Source organism: Prunus mume, linkage group LG4, assembly GCF_029339155.1.
Source record: "Prunus mume cultivar Tortuosa linkage group LG4, ASM2933915v1, whole genome shotgun sequence".
Classification (NCBI taxonomy): Eukaryota; Viridiplantae; Streptophyta; class Magnoliopsida; order Rosales; family Rosaceae; genus Prunus; species Prunus mume.
The window spans coordinates 11488211-11510455 of NC_142701.1; the positions used below are offsets into that span (position 1 = coordinate 11488211).

General features: G+C 38.6%; 4 protein-coding genes and 1 non-coding gene across 6 annotated transcripts; 3 read left to right on the top strand and 2 right to left on the bottom strand.

Moving 5' to 3' along the window:
- Positions 1-1571: 1571 nt before the first annotated feature.
- On the bottom strand, positions 1572-7269 carry TRZ4 (tRNAse Z4). The gene is made up of 12 exons (XM_016793624.2): positions 6815-7269; positions 5913-6002; positions 5781-5825; positions 5589-5643; positions 5338-5381; positions 4732-5217; positions 4346-4611; positions 4109-4256; positions 3893-3943; positions 2927-3330; positions 2142-2823; positions 1572-2013 (listed from the first exon to the last, which is right to left on the bottom strand). The coding sequence occupies exons 1-12, from the start codon at positions 7181-7183 to the stop codon at positions 1693-1695; spliced, it is 2961 nt and encodes a 986-aa protein (XP_016649110.2). The 5' UTR covers positions 7184-7269; the 3' UTR covers positions 1572-1692.
- Positions 7270-7685: 416 nt separating this feature from the next.
- TRNAN-GUU (transfer RNA asparagine (anticodon GUU)) lies at positions 7686-7759 on the top strand. Its single transcript has one exon. It is a non-coding gene; the product is annotated as a tRNA-Asn (tRNA).
- Positions 7760-8049: 290 nt separating this feature from the next.
- Positions 8050-9338, top strand: PNSB3 (NDH-dependent cyclic electron flow 1). Its single transcript, XM_008230248.3, has 6 exons — positions 8050-8347; positions 8433-8543; positions 8629-8685; positions 8781-8843; positions 8957-9019; positions 9145-9338. Exons 1-6 carry the CDS (start codon positions 8126-8128, stop codon positions 9226-9228), a joined length of 600 nt encoding a protein of 199 aa, XP_008228470.1. The 5' UTR covers positions 8050-8125; the 3' UTR covers positions 9229-9338.
- A 318-nt stretch (positions 9339-9656) lies between these two features.
- On the bottom strand, positions 9657-11938 carry DELTA-TIP (delta tonoplast integral protein). The gene is made up of 3 exons (XM_008230247.3): positions 11368-11938; positions 10870-11120; positions 9657-10266 (listed from the first exon to the last, which is right to left on the bottom strand). The coding sequence occupies exons 1-3, from the start codon at positions 11492-11494 to the stop codon at positions 9898-9900; spliced, it is 747 nt and encodes a 248-aa protein (XP_008228469.2). The 5' UTR covers positions 11495-11938; the 3' UTR covers positions 9657-9897.
- A 1525-nt stretch (positions 11939-13463) lies between these two features.
- Positions 13464-20812, top strand: LOC148917900 (protein JINGUBANG-like). 2 transcript variants are annotated; one of them, XM_089050973.1, is made up of 3 exons: positions 13464-16829; positions 16872-19027; positions 19173-20812. In XM_089050973.1, the coding sequence occupies exon 3, from the start codon at positions 19212-19214 to the stop codon at positions 20580-20582; it is 1371 nt and encodes a 456-aa protein (XP_088907099.1). In that variant the 5' UTR covers positions 13464-16829; positions 16872-19027; positions 19173-19211; the 3' UTR covers positions 20583-20812. The 2 variants fall into 2 exon arrangements, with proteins under 2 accessions (XP_088907099.1, XP_088907098.1); XM_089050972.1 differs by having other exon boundaries at positions 16872-20812.
- The last annotated feature ends 1433 nt before the right edge of the window (positions 20813-22245 follow it).

The following is a 22245-nucleotide window of genomic DNA, read 5'->3' on the forward strand; positions in this document are numbered from 1 at the left end:
TGCTCTAGTCAATTAATCATATATTTGCCGAGTTTTCTTTAGATGATCATTCACACTTATAATTTCTTGGGTCATGATCATGTTTCATTAATAAGTGAAATATGTGATACAAAATTCATTCTGGAAGACCACATTGTGAAGTATGTAAGGATAAAATTTATTTTCATTAACAAAAAATTAAATAAAGAAAAAAGAGGAATTAATTAGACAAATGGCCTAATTCTTCCTTAAAAAAATTTAAAACAAAATGGCCCAATTGGAAAGGCCCATTTTTGGTCCTCGCGGGAGTGAAGTGAAGGCGCGCGAAACAGAGGTCTACAGAGTCGAGCTTGAGAGAGAGAGAGAGAGAGAGAGAGAGAGAGAGAGAGCTACCAGAGCAAAGCATCCAGCTCTCTGAAAAGCCCTCTATCACTCTCTCAACAAAGGAGGTCTTTCCATGCTCGAAAGCCCCACAGGCAAGTCATAGCTCACCGCTCAATCTCTATGCTATAGGACTCTTCCTTTTAGGCATATTTTTCTCCATTATCGAAGATTGAAGCTCACGACTTCGATTGAAAAACCCTCATTTTATATGCTTGCATTTTTTGGGCATCCGCCACTTATTGTCACAAAGTTTTTATTTATTTATGGCATAGATGAACTAAGATTCAAGATTATTACTGTTTATGAAGTTCAAAGGAATAGGAAAACCTTTTGATTTGGTTGCTTGTATGCACTTTTGACTGCTAGGACAATGGAGAGAACCAAATAAAAACAAGAATTCGTGTCAATGTGTCCCCAAAATGCAAATTTAGAGTTAGCATACTTTAGAGTTGAAGTAGTTTGAAGTTACAATTACCGACGAACTTTAATTTCAATACTTTTCCTTCTTTTTGTCCCTACTTTCTGTCGAAAACTTCCCTTTTCTTATTCCATTGGGTTTGATTTGAAATTATTGTACTTCAATAGGGACTGGAAAAACTCAGTATCATTTGTAGTGCTTTGCAATGGGTGGTTTATAGGAGGCAACAACAGAAGACTGAAGATAGGATTGAATCTGATCGTAATGGTGCAAAAGATGGTCAAGTTGACTCAGATGATGAACCTGATTGGATGAGAAATGCTGTCATTAACAAAGACAAGCAGAGTGAGGAGATGAAGACTAAAGTGAAGGAGAAGTTTGGGATTGGATTTCGAAGGGTCGATAAGAGAAGGAACCATGAAAATTGTAGAGATTTGTTCTCGAGGAGTGTTGAGGAGGAGCCTTGCACAAAGAGAGAGACACGATATAGTTGGTTGTGATATGAAGGTTGGCCAAAGTGCAGAAAAGGAAATTAATTATTTCAAACTTACAATAACCCGACCCTTCTCCGCAACCTTTTGTTCCATCCACAACAGAGAGAGAACCTTCTGATGCCCTCCAAAGCGGTATATATAAATATTTATTGTTAACTTGATTGATTTGCTCGGTTTCATTGGCGAGATGGGAGTACGAAGACATGAGAGATTGAGGGCTGAGTGGGACCAACATTGGAGAGATGAGCGTGAACGGATGAGAGACTTTAGTATGTAGTAGGGAAAAAAGACTAGCATTAGACCACATGCAATTACCAATGCTCTCTCAAATTGAATAATTTACTCAAACTACAAACAGTTAAGGAAAAAAAATTAACTAATTAAAAAAGGGAATTACAACAATGACGTAATTTCCTATTAAGAAGCTACACTTGCAGCAGCATCTACAACCTCATCCGATTCATCGATTATCATCTCGTTTCTAAAGAGAAGTTTCAAATATGGAAGTACTTTTGGAAGCACGGGCAAATCGGCTATGTTAATACTCATCATGTCAAATCCAATGCATGTCTTATGCATGTGTGTCTCATCAAATACTGGGATTTTTGGATATCGCTGGCTGAAGTGGGTAAGGATTAAGCGAAAAACACCCGCAGAGTTCCCAACTTCTATGGCTTCCTTGGTTGTGCTGTGGTTTCGTGCTATAGCCTCGTCCACCATGCCATCCTCGAAAGTTGCCTGCAACAATCAGCATTGCAATTGATTAACTACCATCCTTTTCCTTTTCACACAATTTCTTACGAAATTGCAAAATTCCATCAACTTTGACCAAAAAAAAAAAACACAAAATACATGTCATCACTTGCCTCATGTATAAGAACTGTTGCACCACGAGATGCCTTTGTAAGTTCCGGGCAGGGCCTGGTATCACCTGAGTATACAATCTTCCAACCTGGAATCACTTTTCCAACACTATTCAATCTCTCCGAAGCCCTCAAGACAACACCAAATGCCTGTGGGCAGTGGATGACAGGAAAACTCATCAAGGCTTCCAAACTTGCTTCCTCGAGCACTTTTTGCAAGCTCTTTAAAATTGGAAAGACTACATTGTTGTCAACAGGACTACCCGGTCTCTTCCAATAGCTCTGCATACGCGATCCTTTAGCAAATAGAGTAGAATCAACATTCTGTGCCACTTGCCTATCTGTATTTTTATCTCTTTGGTCCTCGAAACTAGTTGGACTTCCTAGAAAAGAGTGATCCTTATTTGTTTCAGTAACGCCCTCGAAAGCATGTAAAGAAGCTTCGGTGGTGTGCTTACAATCAAGGAACTGCATATCCAAATCTTCAAGTCTTTGGTATGCATCCAAAAAGAATTTAAGTTTTCTCGGTCCAACAACAAGTAATGGCTCGTGAGGCACTCCTTTCAACAAATCACGTCGCAAAGTAAGTATTCTTGCCAACCCCGTATGGTGATCAGCATGAATATGAGAAATCCAAATACACCTAAGACCTCTCACAGCATTATCAGCACCCTCTACGCCATATCTGTTGTCAATGTACATAAAATGTTATATCTAAAGGGGAAGAAAGAATGAGAAACTTTCAGGAATAAGTAGTAAATGCAATTTTAAAGTTCCAACGGTGTTACCTTCTTTTCAGCTGTCCCAAGGTTCCTTCACCACAGTCTAAAAGTAAACCTCCTTTAGAGAAAAGATTGATATGGATAGAACTGACATTGCGATATTTAGATGGCTGAGATGATCCAGTCCCAAGAAGAACTATCTCCAAGTCATCTCTTCTTATATTTTCCAAACAACTAGGAAGAGTATTCTCATCAAACCATGGCTCTTCAACTATGACTTTATCATCATGAGTTAACCTTATCTCGTCCTTTGTTTCTGTGGACTGGTGCCATAACTGACTAACACATTGGGAAGCATCTACAACCTCGGGAATCTCTGATAGTAACTCATCAATGATTTCTGAGGACGCCACCTGACTTGGAATAACCGACCTATCTAATCCAAGACGAGCATAAGGACGCAAAGTGAACTGTTCAACAAACAGGAAAATCTTCATTATTAAAATTCTTAAATTAATAAAATGATTGCAGAACTTGCAATGCAGCAGAGAAACGCAGGCATGGATAGTGAGAAACAGGTTCTAACATGTAAGCATAAACTTATCCTTTCATTGCTGGAAAATGTTCATAATCATACTTGGGTAAAAGAAAAGACAGAAAAATAAAAAGGATGACATGATGCAATTAAACCAAAAGCACTGTTTTGAAAACTCTCAGTACCAAACTCACTCTCCAAAATTGTCAAATTTTCTCTGGGCTGTATACTTTTAGATACTTTAAAAAAAGAAAAAAAAAGAAAAAAGAAGAAAGACTTCCTAAATACCTGATTCAAGGACTTTCGACCCAAAAAAAAAAAAATTATAGATTGAAGGACTACCAATATATATATATATATTTCTGATGCAAATTTAGGAATAAAGTCTTATTTTAAGAAGAAAATTATTGTATGAAGGAGAAAAGAAAATCCGGTTCACATGATAAGTGCCACAAAACTACTTATTAGGTGCATCCAAGTAAATCAACAATTCATACCTTGAGGAGGTTTTCAGCGGAAATGCTTTCACAAACCTTTGAAACAGAACCCTGGTAAAAATAAAATAAAATAAAAACCAAATTAGCTGCAAAATGAGCCCCAAATTTCTTAAAAACAGGCTAGAAAATAAAATATAACATTGATCAAGGTCCTGCCAACTTCCAAGCCATCCTAACAAACCTAATGTACACAGAAGAAAAGATATTCTAACAAACCTCACTTGAAGGAGTGGATTCTGGTGCCAAGCAATCAAGGTGCTGAAGAGACCAGAAACCTGGAGCTGGAAAGAACTGTGGACACAGATAGTTAAGTCGAGCTGCAATTCTTGCACTCGATCTTAGAATCGGAATCTCCACATTCTTCCTGGAAACAGAAAGAGAAGCCAAGAGTGGTTTTCAAAACCGTACACCAAGAAGGTCCTAGATGATTTCTCGAAAGGAAAAGCAATTCACCTTTCATGCCCAGCCATGATATGTTGGGCTGAACCAAATCTCTTCATCCAGCTTTGGTAGTTAGGACTGCTTATTAGAGAAGCAGGACCCAAATGAATGACACAAGTCACAACCTTAGCATTCTCTGGGGGGCCCGAGAAATCTGCATAATAGCTACTGAGACATTGCACGGATAACAACTCCTGCAAATGAGATTCCGTTGGGCAGTCGACAAGAAACACAATTGGACCAGGAATAGACGGGTCCATTACATCACTTGGATGAACCTAAACAAATAAGTGAAACAGAACACTTAGAACATAGAATGCACTATAACATTTTCAATGGATTACACCATTGGAAAATAAATGCTATACTAATCTCTTTCCAAAGTTTTCAGAACTAACCGTGATGTTTTGAAAATCTGACTTCACTGAATTCCCAAGTTGCAGTTCCCGATATTTAGACCCTGGTTTAAGACCCAAAGCTTTGGCTTTTTCAGGGTCAAATTTCCCTTTGATCTCAGGTAATTCACAGACATAAATGACAGACATGTCACCAGGCTTTCCAGTAGGTGAATTTTTTCCATTAGGACTAAAGGGTTTTGACACATCCACCCTGTCATTAAAAACCTTTTCTGTAGGATTCTGAGTGATGGATAATTCATTCAGGAGCTGAGCCCTGTTCGAGAAAATTGGTTGTAGAACAACGGCTGATATTTTGACAACTTCATCATCAACAAGAACAATGGGTTCTGTAAACTTTGTTTGACTAGCCATAAGACCCCCAACAGAGGGCCCAAAGCTCCGAGTGTGAACCATGGCAGCATTTGGGATGAAACACCTCATAGCATCAATCAAATACTTGAGATCTGATGGACCCCATACATTGACCTTCAAAACAACGCAAATTATTATTTAAACTAATATCTGGGAGATTGGATCCAATTTAAATAAAACTTAAGGCTGATTACAGAAAAGAAGAAAATCATAGAAAGTCAATCTGATACTTACAGACATTCCTTCTTCACCCATGCCAGCCAAAGTCAACAGCAAACCTGTGATGTAAAGTAAAAGTCGGGCAATTCAGGGTCAGCAAGAACAATCTCTTTTTCATTACCAGTGCAGATATTGAAAGCACAATACTATGCTTAAAGATCTCATCATACAGAGTTACTACACATTTTACTGGTGAAGAACAAAAATACAATAAACAATCTTTAACTGCAACTACAACATCTTAGCTGATCTTTCAAGAAACAAACCTGGAAGTCCACCTGCAGTCTCCGAGCAGACACGAGAGAGAAATATGTGATCAATCTGAAGAAGAATCAAGAACATCAATTAGGCATCTCAATCATAGGAAGAAACCTCAGGAATCAATATGAAGAACAATTTATATGTTTATTCCAAGTTCCAACAACAGACGATGGGTAAAGATTCCAGATATCTTATACCTTTGACAACTTAATCTTATGCTCTGTGCAGAACCTTTGCAATCCCTGCAGTGAGAGTTGCATAGTAAGAGATTATATTACTTTAAAACGGGTTTATCATTGAGTTCCTAATGCAAATCACCTGACACTTACCTCCCCAGCGTTAAATATAAATCTTTGCTTGTCAAAGAATAGCAACACCGAAGGAGATGTATCCTGAGTATCCATTCCAGTCCCTAGTACCTGCAATGAGTAAAAGCAAGACCAAATTATTACCCCATAAATAACTAAAAAGATAAATGATAGAAACAAACAGTGCTTTCTAAAGTTAAGACATACAAACTTTTTCGGTTTTCAAGAAGTATCCATTCAACGCAAAACTCAGCAAAAATCTGCTTGGTAAATCAAAACCATAACATTCTGAATTTAACTTTTTTGATTCCTTCTCATCACCAATAATCAAATCCCACAACCAAGAAATTACCATGAGAACAAATTTAAATCCAAACTGAAGTCCAAAAACAGAATACCAATTTAGAAGCCAGATTTTCAAATCCAAAAAAATTGCAACCAGTTCCTAGAATCACACTCCCAACTTTAGTACTCCCACCCGGTTTTTATAATTCAAATCCCAAGTCCACTTACTCGAGTAAAGTCAATGTCACTTATTTGAGGGTGCGAAAATGGGTCAAGGGTTAGATGCCTTTCAGTGTAATAAAAAAAAGAGAGAGAGAGGATGAAGTGAAATGTCAGGGCAGAAAGTAGTTCTGTTTCGATGGTTTACTGAAGGTACAACCTTTGAGTATTTGAAACATTATTATCCACTTGAGATGAGTCATATTAAACAAGCAGAACTATTCTAAATGAGAAAAATCAAAGAAATGAATGTAACCCAAGAACCGATGCAGTGAATACTACACTATACTCAACAACAACTAAAGAAAACCCAGAAATCAGATTAACAAATATAACACGAGAACCAATGCAATCAATTATGCAGTCTACTCAAACGTTAATGAAAACCCAGAAAGCCAAAACCTCAAAAGTCAACATACCTGCACATAAGATAGGGTATTGATAGGATTGAGCGTGCGCACTTTTCGCTGAAGGTTCTTCTTGGGCCTATCATTCTTATCGTTACCCTCTGCTCTTCTCTTATTGAACCCAGCAGTCTCAGTCTCCTTAGTTTCCTCCATTGCTTTGTCTCTGCCTCTACTCTCTCTGAGAGTGGTTTTGTTTCTGGCACCAGGATTGGGAGATTGGTTGGGAATGGGACGGTGTCGTTTTCGGTAGGAGGAAGCGAGGGCGGTGAAGAGAGTGCGAGGTTTTAAGGGTTTAAGACTGAGGGAAGATAATGAGAGATGAGGGAAAGGGGAAAAGAAGAGGAGACGGAGGTTTGTGACTTGGGGCATAAGCATTGGCATTGCGACTCAATTCTCATTGATTTGGTCTATAAAAATGAAAATGTTGTGCAACTTCAAACTTCAAACTTCAAACTTCAAAGGGGGTTTTAGCAGGGTGTTAGAAATCTTGGGAGTTTTTATTGGGGGAGAATTGTCTATAGCTTGTAAGGTCCACAATTTTACCCAACCCACCCATCAAACCCAATCCAAAAGTGGCCCAAAATAAGTGACCGTATATTGTTGTTTCATAAAAAAACATTGGAAGTTTTACATTTTAGATCATTTTTTATGAGGCATTTTAGATATGATTTGTGTTGATATGTTCTTGATTTCTTATATAAGGAGCATCCCGTCAAAACACTGATGAGTTGTTGTTTAGGACCAAAAAAAAAAAAAAAACCACTAATGAGATGACCGGGTACTGGGAAATGTCCATAATACCCTCACTTAGCTACGCCAACACAAAACCAAATCAAAGTTTTCACTTACTTTAAATCGTTAATGTTAGAACAATTGCCAACGTGCTGGAATAGCTCAGCTGGTTAGAGCGTGTGGCTGTTAACCACAAGGTCGGAGGTTCGAACCCTCCTTCTAGCGCTTTTTGAAATTTGCCTATGAAATGTTGGGTCTAGACTGGTCCAGTTTAATCAGCCCAAATGTTTTCAAAACCAAAAGCAGCCCAGCCCAATGTTTTGAGCAGGCATGCATTCCCAATTGAGATTTGGTCCCATTTTGGTCCAACCCCAATTATCTTGAATTTTATTTTATTTTATTTATGCCATATTTGTTGGGCAACCACTGCACATGAGATAAGGTAATTAGCAAAATCCACCACACATCCATCATGATGCAAACCAAACCCATGAAACTAGCACTGTTAAATTATCCTACATACACAACACAACCTATCTTTTTATAAAAAAGAATAATAATAATCTTTCTTTCAACATATCATCATCAAAAATGGGCAGTCTCCAACTGAGCTCTTGTGGTTCATCTTTTTGCTCCCTCCCATTCAACTTGATAAATTCCACCATTGCCAACTCCCATTCAACTCTCAGACCCTCTAAGCCTCTCAGCTTCTTCTCCAGAGGAAAAATTAGAGCAGTTAGCACATCCCAAGAGAACCCATCTGGAGCCATTGAACCAGAGCAACCCCCTTTGGTTGATTTTGCATTTGTTAGTGTAAGTTCTATAAACTATGTATATATGTGTTCATATGAAAACTTATAATTTGTGTCATTCATTGGTTTTGTTGTTTTGTTTTCAGTCTGTGTTACTTCCTGATCAAACACCAGATGTGCATCTTCGTCAAGCTTGTGGAGGGCAGAAGCTTAGGAATATAATGTTGGATTCAAATATTGATTTGTATGGACCCTATGTAAGCTTCTCTCTCTTGCTCTAAGCTTCTCTCTAGTGATTTAGAACAGAAACATATATATGCTCAAAATGTTCAAAATGTTCAGGCCAGGACTCTGCTCAATTGTGGGGGAGTAGGAACCTGCGGGACATGTATGGTTGAGGTGATCTTTCACAGTTTTCTTTTCCCCCTTTTCTCGTATCTGATTTGAGTCATTTCAATTTTTGAACGAGTGAAGAATCTTCCTTGTGTTGCTAGGTTGTTCAAGGAAAAGAGCTGTTAAACCCTCGAACAGGCAAAGAGAAGGAACACCTTAAAAAGGTATGATCATGAGCCTCGTTTGTTAGGGAGGACTAGACTAGACTGGACTATCATCGTGAGAGCAGTATGCCTAATTGTAGTGAAGGCTTAACATTGAATTGAACAATTTGCAGAAACCGAAAAATTGGAGACTTGCTTGCCAAACCACAGTTGGGAAACCTGATTCTAGAGGACTGGTTTGTGATGTCTCTATGTTGGAAAACAATATAGTATTTTTGGTTATGTTGTCTTTAAACAAACATCTTCATCAATTCATGGATAGTTGGGTTGAATTAATTGCTTCTTTCTCATTTGATTGCAGGTTGTTGTCCAACAACTGCCAGAATGGAAAGCACATGAATGGCGTTATGAGGAAATCCTAGTAGACCCTTCACAACCATCATAAGACATTTTTGCCAACCAGTATTGTAAAGTTTTAATTAGATAAATAAATTAAATTCAAAATCCGGTTCAAATTATAGAAAATTCATAATTAGGTTATGCTTAAGGCTTCAATGCGTGTACATTCTCATGTGTATTTTTGCTTTGAATTGTCTTACTTCCACCTACATTTCTAAAGCCAATTTCCACAAATGCACAGAATGTCATCAGTTGCATTATTGGAAAAATGGACTTTCCTCCCATCCAAAACCAAAAGAACCCATGCCAATGTGGTACAGCTCAGTTGGTTAAACTATTTCACCTTCACTCATGAGTCATGTAGTTAGAAGTTCGAAACTTCCAAACACCCAATGAATACTTATATAAAACACTCTCCCTCAATCGACTGTACTAAAAAAAACCAAAAGAACCCACAAAATTAAACAAACCATATACACAGAAGAAAGAGGGGCCCGGGCTTCACCAAATTCATTCATTTTCACAAGGAAAAAGTGACCTACAAATGGGCTTTACAAACAGCACAATAAAACAGGGTTCCAAGTTGAGAATAAATAATTGGAAAGTTGATAAGAAAAAGAAGCAAGAACAAAAACTTGCTCTTCCTTCTTTTATTACGAAGGCAAAAGGACTGGCTAGGAAGGAACACATGCAACATACTCAATTTTCAACCATATCAATACTCGTTGACTAAGGGTGCATGCTCTGTGTGAAAAAATACATTGCCATATATAAGCCCAGCAAGCCCACCACCAATCAGGGGCCCAACCCAGTAGATCCAGTTGTCGTGGAAGTCGCCGCTAGCAACGGCAGGCCCGAAAGAGCGAGCTGGGTTCATTGATCCGCCGGAGAATGGGCCGGCAGCTAAGATGTTAGCCCCAACAATGAAACCAATGGCAATGGGGGCAATGGTGCCCAATGCGCCCTTCTTGGGGTCAGCTGCTGTTGCGTACACAGTGTAAACCAAAGCAAAGGTGATGATGATCTCAAATATTACTCCTTGAATGGCTCCAACTCCGGCAGCCAAACTGTGGATGGGAATTGTCTGAACAGAAATTCCATAGTTAGTTTCAACACTGAATTAAACTAATAAATTAAGATTCCTTTGTACGTATACGCTAAATAGTAACTATAATTAGTTTAAAACACTTTTTTTCATAACAGTAACGTTACAATTATCAAATTTGTTCACCAAATGATGTCTCAGTTTAAGTGGTAGTACCTTACTTGTTCGTAATAGATAAGATTTAATTTAAAAGGAACTCAAATAAGAATCAATCAAATGTTGTTAGTGAACAGATATGGTATCCCTAGCGGTCCTTTGCATAAATCACAAAACTTATCAACACAATTTTATTTTGTACAAAGAAATTCCACTAAATCCCCCAAATAAAACCTTTTAATTTCATTCACGGATAAATAGAGAGCCAAATTCTAATTGTTGTGCTAGCTAAGTTGATTAGGGTTAAGCCTTAAGTGTCATAATTTGTCACTCCTAAAATTAAGAACACCAAAATATCATAATTGCCCTTATTTTGTGCATGAAGGCTTAGGTTGGGATGGACAAAGCTGTCATTCCATGCACTATTCGTTGAGTGAAGGAAAAAGTTGTATTAATTTTGGATTGGCATGTTGAGCAATATCTTACCAAGCCTCCGGTGACGAACTTGAGAATGAAGGCAGCAACAATGGCACCAAGAAGCTGGGCAATCCAGTAGAAGATGCCAGTGAGGACAGTGATTTGGCCACCAAGAGCCAATCCAAAGGTGACAGCTGGGTTCACATGTCCACCAGAGATGTTGGCGCCAACTGAGACCGCAACAAAGAGAGCAAAGCCGTGGGCTAAAGCAATGGCTACTAGCCCAGCAGGATCAAGAGCAGCATTGGATGTCAACTTGTCTGCACACAAAAAGCAACAACAAAAAATCGTTACAAAATCACCAAGGATTATTAGTGCATGATTTAAATTGTTTTGCAAGTAATTAAATCTCAAATCATAAATTGTTATAGATTGTATCGTCGTCTTTCTGTCACAGGATCGAATTCATGACACAGTGCCTCGCAAGTTGAACTATTATTTTCAGTTTTAGTATATTGTTTTGATAGATCAAAAGATAGAAATGAATTGAATAGAAGAAATGATTACTGTAAGCAATGGCTGAACCAACTCCTGCAAAAACAAAGAGCAAGGTTGAGATGAACTCTGCAAGATAGGCCTTAAAGGACCCCAAACTGAAGGAATCATCAAAGCGCCCAAATGCTATTTTGGCCATCTTTCAAAAAGCAGACTTAATTGGGAAGAGTATGGAGAGCAGAAGATACGGGTTTAGAATTAGGAAGGCTCAGATGGCAAACAAGCCCTAGCTAGGTCTCATATATATAATAAGGATACTACTTGCCTTCTTGTCGGTAAAGATGTACTTTTTTTTTCTTGAGAATTACAGTTTCACACATATGCAAAAATAATTCATTCAAAACACACAAAAAAATAATTTATACACACATATTACATTGCTATTGGCACGGAGGAATATATGAACTTCTACTTACTGAAAACGAGAGAAGTATTTTTCATATAATAACAACAGCTATAGAAAGTTGAAAATAATAATTAGGGTTTATTAAAAAGAGTCACAGGACATGCATGTACTCTATATTATGCATACTATACATAATGTTTGATGAATTAATTTGACATTTAGAAGACAAAAGGGAATATATATGGAAGGGGTAGTACCAAAATATATATGTCCATACATGCAGTGCAGACATCCAATCATGTCTCTTTTGAAGTGGTCTTAGCTGTCACCAACATGCTTTAATGGATATGTCTGGAAGCTCATCAATGATTCTACCAAGTGAGCTAAAATCCTGTGAATTCAATTGAGAAAGGAAGTAAAAGGATTGTGTTTTGGTGGTGGGACATGTTTGTGAAGAAAATAATGATAAAAGAGGAGGTGATGGACGCTCGACAAAGTTTGGGCCACAAACACCACCGACCATGCTCCAAAAATAGGCAGGAAGGAAGAGATTCTGAAAAATGAGTGGATAAGATTAGAAGTGCGGGGGATTATAGTGAGGTTTTAATTATTGGGGGATAGAGAGGAATCTCAATGACACTGTCTTACTGTTCACTGGTCTTGGAGATCAAAGTTTCTGTCATCACTGTGATTTTTTTCTTTTACACCCTTCCCTGTTATGGTAATTCAAGGGAGGGGTTTTCGCTAAAGGCTTACAGCAAATAGTTAAAAGTATTTACCTCTATATTCGAGGTCCTGCGTTTGATTCTTGATAGTATTATTGCTCGTATTATGAAGAAAAAAAGAAAGGGATTTTGAAATTGAATACTCACTATGGTCTTACATTTTAATGTGAGAGAAGATAATTTACATTTCAACCGTTAGATCATGTATAATTAAACGGTTGAGATGCAATCCATGTTTTGATAGTTGAACAAAAATTTTATGTTCCGACAATTGAAAACTAGTAAAGCCACACATAACCTGGGATAGAAAATCCACGAGCTAAAAGAAAAAATCTGCAATTCTCTGTCCCAGGTTATCACTAAAGGGCATATACAAAAGATGCTTCTGAAAACGACATGTCGCTCTTATTATCATAATTGCAGTGAAGAGCCAAATATGAAAGATTCAAACTACAGAGGCAATGCTTTTGTTTTTTTTGTTTTCCTGGTTCTCTTAGAAAAACTAGCAGAAGAAGCTGGACCAATGATGAGTGTGACTAGCCAAATTATAACTCGGCCTTGTTTGCAGTTGATATAGGGCTAGGTTCAGTTCAGTTAGCCCCTTTTTGTTGGGCTTCAAGAGATTACATGGTCTTGCCAAACCAAGGTGCATGTTGTAGGTTGCTTTCGCTGGCATTGGACTTGGCCCAAATATGTCATTATTTTCTTACCTTTATATACGTCTCACATCAAAACTGAGACATATAAAGTTGCATGTGATATATTTTGACAGAAAATTGGATGAAATTTGAAAAATTTAACGGTGCAAAATTAACCCGATATAAACAGTATGTTGAAAATTATTCAAGAATTATGTTCAATTAAAGGGTAAAACGATTGAAAATCCGAATAGTTATGTCTGGAAGCTCATCAACGATCTACCATGTGAGCAAAAATTCTGTTTAATCGAAAGTTAAAAAAAATGTGGTGGTGTTTGTAAAGAAAATAATGATAAAGAGGAAGTGATGACTGACAAAAACAAAAACAAAAGAGGCATGAAGGGAAACAAGTGCATTCAAAATTTTATTTTCGGAACAGGGGTTTTTCTCTCCCTCTTGGAAGTGGGAGCTCTTTCTCCTGGCGATGGCTAGGGTTTGTCTTTCCCTTGTGTTCTCACAAGAATTTCTCCTTTCTTAACTAGGGAGAATCAAATGACAAGAGTCAACCTTTTCCAGAATTAATAAGTCCAAAGGTCCAGGGGTAGAAGCAATTTCAAATGGAGGAAGTCCAAACCAGCTTTGCCCTTTGACAGCAGAGGAAGCAGAGCCACTATTGATAGAGGAAGAAGATGATGATCAAGTATCCCAAGATATCCTAGAAAGAAGCTTAGTGGTAAAGTTGTACTCTCCAAAACCATTCCTCAAGAAGCCTTTCAAGAACCGTTTACTGGAGCTCTGGGATCCTGTGGGTGAAGTAGATATTAAAGACCTCCCAGGTATTTTCTCACTTTGAGGATAAACAAAATGTTGTCATGTACGCCCCTTGGAAATTTGATAAGAAGCTTGTTTTGATAGAGGAGCCAGATGGTAATGTAGCACCATCTAAGATGAATCTGAAGTTTGCTGACTTCTGGGTACAAATACATAATATTCCCCTTTTAAAAATGACTGAGAAGCTTGCAAAATCAATTGGGGACAGAATGGGCAAATGTATAGACATTTCTCGTTATGAGGGGGGTGAACTGGTGGGTGGTTTCATGAGGATCAGTGTTCGAGTAGATATTACAAAACCTCTGTAGAGAGGCCTAAGGATAAATCTTCTTGGGGGCACCACTGATCTAGTTGAACTTGTCTATGAAAAGCTTCCCAAATTTTGCCTCGGCTTCGGAAGAATTAGTCATGCACTTCAAGATTGTACTCATGTACCACAACAGCAGAATATGGCTAGAGAGCAACCTTACGGGAGGTTTTTGACCCCAAGAGGCTATGGCCAAGCCCAATCCTCAAACAGTCAGTGCTATGAAACCATTTCGGAAGAGGAGGAAGAGAGCAGGGGAAATAAGGGAAACAATGTTGCTGGAAAACAGAAAAGAGGTAGCTCAAATGAACTAGTTGCTACAGCCTACTCTCCAGCTAATATGAAGGAGAGGAGTAGTCAAGAAGTAAGCTTTAAGGTGCACTTCCTGCCCTTCCAATTGCATACCACAAATGCAACAATAACACAGGCTCGAGAGTTATTAAAAGAAGCCTCCAATGAGAAAGACCTGGGACACTCGCCCTCAAATTCAATGAATTCCCAACAAGTATCCAGAGGATCAGTACAAAAAGGGGATAACAATCAGCCAAATGATGTGTCGACGAATTCGAAAGGCAGGCTGGGTTTTCATTTTGCAAAGATGTGGATGAAAGAAGAAGGATTTGAATAAATACTGAAGGAGGCCTGGAATAATCATGCAAATAGCCAACTTGCAGTTACTGAAAGGCTGAAGAGGTGTGAATATTGTTTTAAAAATGTGGACAAAAATGTTTTTGGTAGTGTTAGATTACAATTCAAAGATTTCAAAGAAGAGCTGGCGACTTTACAAGTATCCAATCCTACAAAACAGCAAATCCAGAGAAAGAACTTTGTTTAAAAGAAAATTGATGACCTACTGGGAAAACAGGAAATCATTTGGCAACAACGCTCAAGGGTGGAATGGCTGAAAGAATGTGATAAGAATACTAGCTACTTCCATGAGAAGGCAAGGGAGAAAACAAAGAACAATTCCATTCCAGGGGTGTATAATTCAAATGGGCATTGGTGCACAAATAGGAGAATGGTGACTGCAATGTCAGCCAGTATTTCCAATCTCTTTTTGTGACAACAGGAGGTCACCACATTGAGGCTATCACAGACACGATTAGTCCAAAAATTCCTGATGGTATGAAGCATTTGCTTATTAAGCCATATAGCAGGAAGGAATTAGACTACCCTGAAGCAAATGCCTCCATCAAAAGCACCTGGAATTGATGGGATGCCAGCTGTCTTTTTTCAGAAATATTGGCACATTTAAGGTGATGAAATTGCCACTTTTTGCTTAAAAATTCTTAATGGTCAGGAGAGTGTAAGGAGTTTGAATAAGACCTTGATAGCTCTCATCCCCAAAATTGAGAAGCCAGTGTTTGTGTCCCAATACAGGCCAATAGCCCTCTGCAATGTGCTTTATAAAATCATATGTAAGACCATAGCCAACAGACTAAATTGTGTCCCAATGATCATCTCCGAAAGTCAAAATGTTTTTCTTCCAAAGAGACAAATATCAGACAATGTCATTCTAGCTTTTGAAACAATTCATGCTATGAGTAGTAGAAGGGGCAAAAAGGTTCCAAGATTTGCCTTGAAGTTGGACATGGCAAATGCGTTTGACAGGGTTGAATGGAATTTTCTTTGTAAAATGATGGAGAAACTAGGTTTCCTGTAGAATTGATCAATTTGGTCTTTGATTGTATTTCTACAATTTCATATTCAATTACAAGGCAAGGAGCTGTTGAAGCTAATATCATCCCACAAAGGGGGATTAGACGAGGAGATCCCCTTCTCCCTATCTTTTCCTCATTTGTGTAGAGGGATTTTCTTCACTTCTCAAACAGGCAGAGATTTCTGGTGAAATAAAAGGGGTTGAAGTTGCAAGTGGTGTCCCCTCAATCTCTCACTTATTTTTCGCTAAGAAAGTGTTTCAGATCTATTGGTGCGGTGGACCAAAAAATAAATTTTGATAAATCAGCAATTGCTTTCAGCCCTAATGCTCGGATGCAATTAAGGAATGAGGTATGCAGCTTCCTACGCATCCAAAGTGTTTATTTTCATGACAAATACTTGGGATTGCCAACGGTGATTGGTAGGAAAAAAATAGAGTGCTTTAACTGTATAAAAGAAAAATTAAGAAAGAAGCTCAATGGTTGGAAAGAGTTATTGCTTTCAAAAGCAGAAAAGTCTATTCTTATTAATGCTGTGGCTCAATGCATCTCAAACTACGCTATGGTTTTAAAGTTCCTGTGACCTTATGTGCTGAACTGAATTCAATGGTATCAGAATTTTGGTGGAACAGTTCAGCAAATTACAGAGGAATCAGCTGGTTAAGATGGGAGCACCTGTGTTTACCAAAAGATGAAGGAGGCTTTGGTTTTAGAGACCTAGAGATTTTTATTAAAGCTCTAGTGGCTAAGCAATGCTGGAGACTTCTCACCAATGAACAATCTATGATTCATAAGGTGCTAAAAGCCTGTTATTTCCCTGAATGTAATTTTTTGAAGGCTGATAAGGGAAGAGCATCATCTTATGTATGGAGGTCGCTGATTTGGGGGCGTGAGCTGCTTTTCAATGGGGTGAGAGAGAATTGGAAATGGGGCAGATACTTTAGTTTATGGAGATGCTTGGATTCCTAGGCCTACTTCTACTTTAGTTTATGGAGATGCTTGGATTCCTAGGCCTACTTCTTTTCGCCCTATCTCTCCTCCCGTGCTGGATCAAGAAACCAAAATAAGTGCTTTTATTTTTCCTAATGGGGTATGGAATATTGAATTGTTAAAACTGTGTTTCTATGAGGAAGATGTCAGGGCCATCACGTCTATCCCTCTGAGTGCTAATTATCATAAGGATAGATGGATATGGCACTATACTAATAATGGAATTTATTCTGTGAAAAATGGATACTGATTGGGAATGCTGCAAAAAAAAAAAAAGACTGCAATGGCGATGCTGGCTCCTCTTCGGACCCAAGAGCCCAAAATTCTTTTTGGAGGAAAGTTTGGTCCCTAGAGATACGAAACATGTGGTTTCTGAACCCATTGAGATGACCCAATAATTTCGCTATTTTGATTTTGCTACCACAAAAACTCTTCTTTTTTAATTGGAGAGCTATCCACAACTCTCTTCCTTGCAAAGCTAATCTTCTTAAGAGGAAAATTGTTTCTCATGATGCTTGCCCCATCTGTATTGTAAATTCTGAAAATATAATACATGTAGTTTGGAGTTGTCCTGGGGCCCAAAAAGTTTGGAAGAAAGTGAGATTCATGGAGGTTTTTAAAGGGCTGCAATTGTCCACTTATTGTGATTTCTTTGAAGCTGCCACAAGTTAGCTTTCAACATTTGAAATGCGTCTATTTGTGTACATCTGCTGGAGCTTATGGAAAAATAGAAACAAGGCTATTTTTGAAGCTTGTTCTAAAAAAGAAGAGATGATTTTTAATGGAGCAGTTCATTTGTCTGAGGAATATGGAGATCTAATGAGAAGAGAATCTAATATAGTTATTGAAAAGGCTTCCAAATGGTCTCACCCTCCTGTTGGTAAGTTTAAACTCAACGTAGATGCTGCTTATATTCCTGATACGGGTGTGGGTGGAATTGGTTCTGTCATTACAAATGAGAAAGGGGAAGTGATGGTGGCTACGGCCCTTCCCCTTGACACTGCCACCTCCCCCAAACATGCCGAGATCATGGCACTTTAATTCAGGTTGAACTTTGCTTGGGATGCAGGCTTCTCTTCTATCCTGGTTGAGTCTGACTCACAAGCAGTGGTTAACAATTTAAATACTGATGAGGAGTCTTTCGCACCAGAAGGGCATCTCATTGATGATGTCAAGAGGAGTTTGCAACAGTTAGAGAACAGTTAGAGAATGCTACCGTCTCTTTCATTCCAAGCGGATGTAATCAGGTTGCTCATATTCTAGCTAAACATGCTTTAAACTGTAATTTTATTGTAACCAGGGTAGAAGAGGTTCCCCTCTGGCTGGAGTCGTTCCTTCTTGATGATACAGTTGTATCCTCTTAAGGCATGAAGGGCTGTGAGATTTGAGAAATGAGCGGATGAGATTAAATTGTAGGGGGATTATAGTAAGAAGCATTGGATCATGTTACTTGTTTTTATGTTTTAATTATTGGGGATTTGCTGCCTAATTGGAGGGATAGAGAGGAATCTCAATGACTTTCTGTATCAAAGTTTTTTTGTTTTCATTATGATTTATTTATTTATTTTTGACCCTTCCTTTTTATGATAATTCAGACCAAAAGAAATGACAGCTTTCCATGAGCTTTCAGGAATGCAGAAAATTAAGATAGGAAGAGGAGCAGGCACCCAACTTTGCAAGTAAAAGTTATTGCATATTTCTCCTATCAATGAATATGTACCGCATTGATTTCTGGCTATATCTCCTGGTAAAATTAAAGATTCACTTCACCAGAATCTCATCTTAGTAATGTGATTTAAAAAAAAGGGTTCTGCTTGCCAAAATAGGAGTTACTGCAAATCAAATAATCTTTAGCAGCTGGGTGCTGTTATTTTTCTCTAAACTTCTCGTCTAAATAAGCTTTAATTAGCAGCTGCCGTACTATGAGTGGTTGGAAGATAATTTTTTTATTTTATTTTTATTTTATATCAAATGCAATGGGGTGGTAGGAAGAGGCTTTTAAATTTAGTTATTGTTGCTCCATCAGAAGAGTTTTTGATCAACAGCTCTCACAAAGTAGAAAAAAACTTGGGCAGCCAAGCCCCAGCCCCCTCCAACATCGTCATTGAGGGAGATGACAATGGTCAGAGCTGGAGCCTTGCATTTTGTCCAACTCAGTGGCTAGCATGCTCTAATTGGTAACGCACATTGAATGCAATTGAAAGCCTACACTGGCCCCCTTCAATGCTCCAAATTAAACAACCCCCAACTCCAAATCTAACACACAGTAAGGCAAATTTTTAAGCACCCTTGTGGTTTAATTTTTCCTGTCATTTCCTGCAGCTGTCACGTACTGTTCCCGTTGCTTTGCTCAGCAATGCCATGGAGTTCAATTGTGAGAAAAACCTCTGGAGCTTCATGGATGAGGAAAGAAAGAGAATCAAGTTGCCTCGGAGACTTTCCTTTGGTGGTGACCAGGAACAAAGTTCATCAGAAACCAACAACATGCATTCAGCTTCTTCAGCAAGACCTTCTGTTGCTGCTTCTGAACCATCAATTCCTACACGGCCTATGAGCCCTGGGACACCATGGACACTATCCCCAGTGCGCACCTCTCCCTCCCAACCGCTTCTTTACCATTGCATTGCCTCCCTCCACCGACATGAAGGCAACATTTTCTCCATCACACTATCAAAAGATTTTATATTCACAGGCTCAGAAAGTAGCCGGATTCATGCTTGGAAGCAGCCGGATTGCACTGAAATTGGTTACATAAAGGCTGCTTCAGGTCAAGTTCGAGCCATCTTGTCCTCGGGGAAAATGCTATTCACCACACATGGTGACTGCAAAGTTCGCATATGGGATGCGTCCCCTGCAGAGAATTTTAGGCCAAAAAAGATCACAACTCTGCCTCAAAGAAATCGATTTTTGTTCTTTTCAAGAAAGAGCAGCCAGCAGCACAATGATCACATCTCTTGCCTAGCTTACAACAAGGAAGACAAGCTGTTGTACACAGGCTCGTGGGACAAAACAGTCAAAGCTTGGAAGATCAACGAGAGGTGTTGTGTGGATTCATTTGTGGCTCATGAAGGTCAAGTAAATGGGATTGTCATCAACCAAGAAGATGGTTGTGTTTTCACTTGCTCCTCAGATGGCTCAGTCAAAATCTGGAGAAGGGTGTTTGGTGAAAGTTCTCACATTCTGACCATGACTCTCAAGTTCCAGCTTTCACCAGTGAATGCCTTGGCATTGAGTTCATCACCGAACACCACCCTACTCTACTCTGGCTCATCAGATGGGCTTATAAACTTTTGGGAGAAGGAGAAGATGTCTGGGAGGTACAACCATGGAGGGTTTCTGCAAGGTCATCATTTTGCAGTTCTTTGCTTGGTAGCCTTGGGAGAATTAGTCTTCAGTGGCTCCGAGGATGCAACCATAAGGGTTTGGAGGAGAGAGGAAGGGAATTGCTTCCATTCATGCATTTCTGTCATTGAAGGCCATCATGGGCCAGTAAGATGCTTAGCAGTTTCTTTGGAAACAGAGAATGTGGTGGGGGTGAAGGGTTTGTTGGTTTATAGCGCAAGCTTGGACCAAACTTTTAAGGTATGGAGGGTCAAAGTTTTTCCCACAGAGAAGGTAAACATGGATGAGTCTGCCAAAGACCCACAAAGAGAGATTGTGGAGTGTGAGACAAGTCCAGTGCTGTCACCTTCATGGGTAGAGAAAAAGCTTCTAGGCAACTATTTCCAGTAGGAGGCAGGGAAAGGACATGTAAGCTTTGATCTCTTGCTTAATTTGTTGAGGTTTACAAAAAAAAAAAATAATAATAATAATAATTTTTTTTTTGAACCAGTCTTAGATTTGAGAACTGAGGTCCCTCTATCTTTAATAATTCATCATTGCATTATCTGTAGAACTCCAGAACCGCAAATCCAAGGATTAGAGGTTACATTGCAAATTTTATTTCGATGAGTATTGCATTTCCTTTGGTTTTACTGTCAACCATGTCTCTAGAAAATTTATTAGAATGTTTCAATTTACTTCAATGGGCATGAATAATAGGTTGGTATTCAATAAAAATGAACAAGACTGAGATATGTATGTTCTGTAAGTGTAATTGTGAGCATTTGCAAAGAAAAACATCTAAGAGAACCATTCACAATGCTGGTGAAAATTTATTGAAGCTTTCATTGTCAAGAATGTGGATGTTGGGGGTTGTTTTTTCCTCTGGCCCTGCAATGTGGTATCCAGTGCAGTTTTTCTCTTGTCTTTTCTTGTTTGATATTCAGAGGGCAAATGGAAGAGTCGAAATATTACCAGGGAATCTGGGTAGGTTTGAACATTCATAACTGTCAGGCTGGCAGGGAACAAAAGGTCCAGGTTTGCAATAATCATCTCATCAGATGGCACGTGTATATAGTTGAGCTTACACTGTCCTTCAGACTTCAGAGGTCCCCATGGTCCATGGACAGTTGTAAAAGTTGACACAGTGGAATTTAAAGATGAACAAGGATATCTGATCCTAGCCAAAAGAAAAAAAAGATTATTTGGTGATACGGAGCAGCATAGAAGAAACTCTAGGTGTAGTCATTGTACATGAATCAGAGGAGATTGAATTTATTCCAAAGCTTACTTCCTATCTTACGTATCGTTTCCTACCCGAGATAAGAAAACGTACATATTGAGTGTCCGTAAATCAGTCTATTCACATTTTTCAGGGAAAGGTATGGAAGCACAACAATGGTAAAATCCATTGTCATCAAACACAAACCTTTGCGAAAGATGAACTTCACGGATAAGATATACTCTCCCCATTCCTCATATCCATACTGCTTGGAAATGCCAGGGGCGTCAAAGGATTGATCCTTTCTCGTTCGTTTCTTCCTGCATATCGCATCTCATATATCACCCACAAGCAAAAGAAACTTTAAAACGACAAGCACTTAAGGGCCCCCACACTTCGGAGAACCTCCAGTAAAGACTAAAGTTGGTTCCAAACTGAATCTCATGGAGAAAAAATTCTCCTTAGACTAAAGTTGGTTTCCTTTCCCTCCTTCCTTGAGTGTGGCGAAAATGCATAATAACGTAGCACTTAGTATTGGAATCAATCTCATTTTAGAGGTTAAGTTTTTGGGAAAAAAGAAAAACCTATCAAAGCTACTTCATTAGTTTCTCTTTGCAAAGAATTAATCCTTGATCAGTCAACCAACCAACAAAATGCTTTTATGAAACCACAACCAAGCAGGGTAACTTTCACCATGCAGTATGCAAAAATAACATAGGGCACTTTAGAAATACCAAAACACACAGTTTCATTTGCAGACTAATGATCATGGCATCAGAGTGAATTTCTTATGCATAGTGATATTTCTACTGATTTAAACATTAACAACAACCCAAAAAAAAACTAACGAAA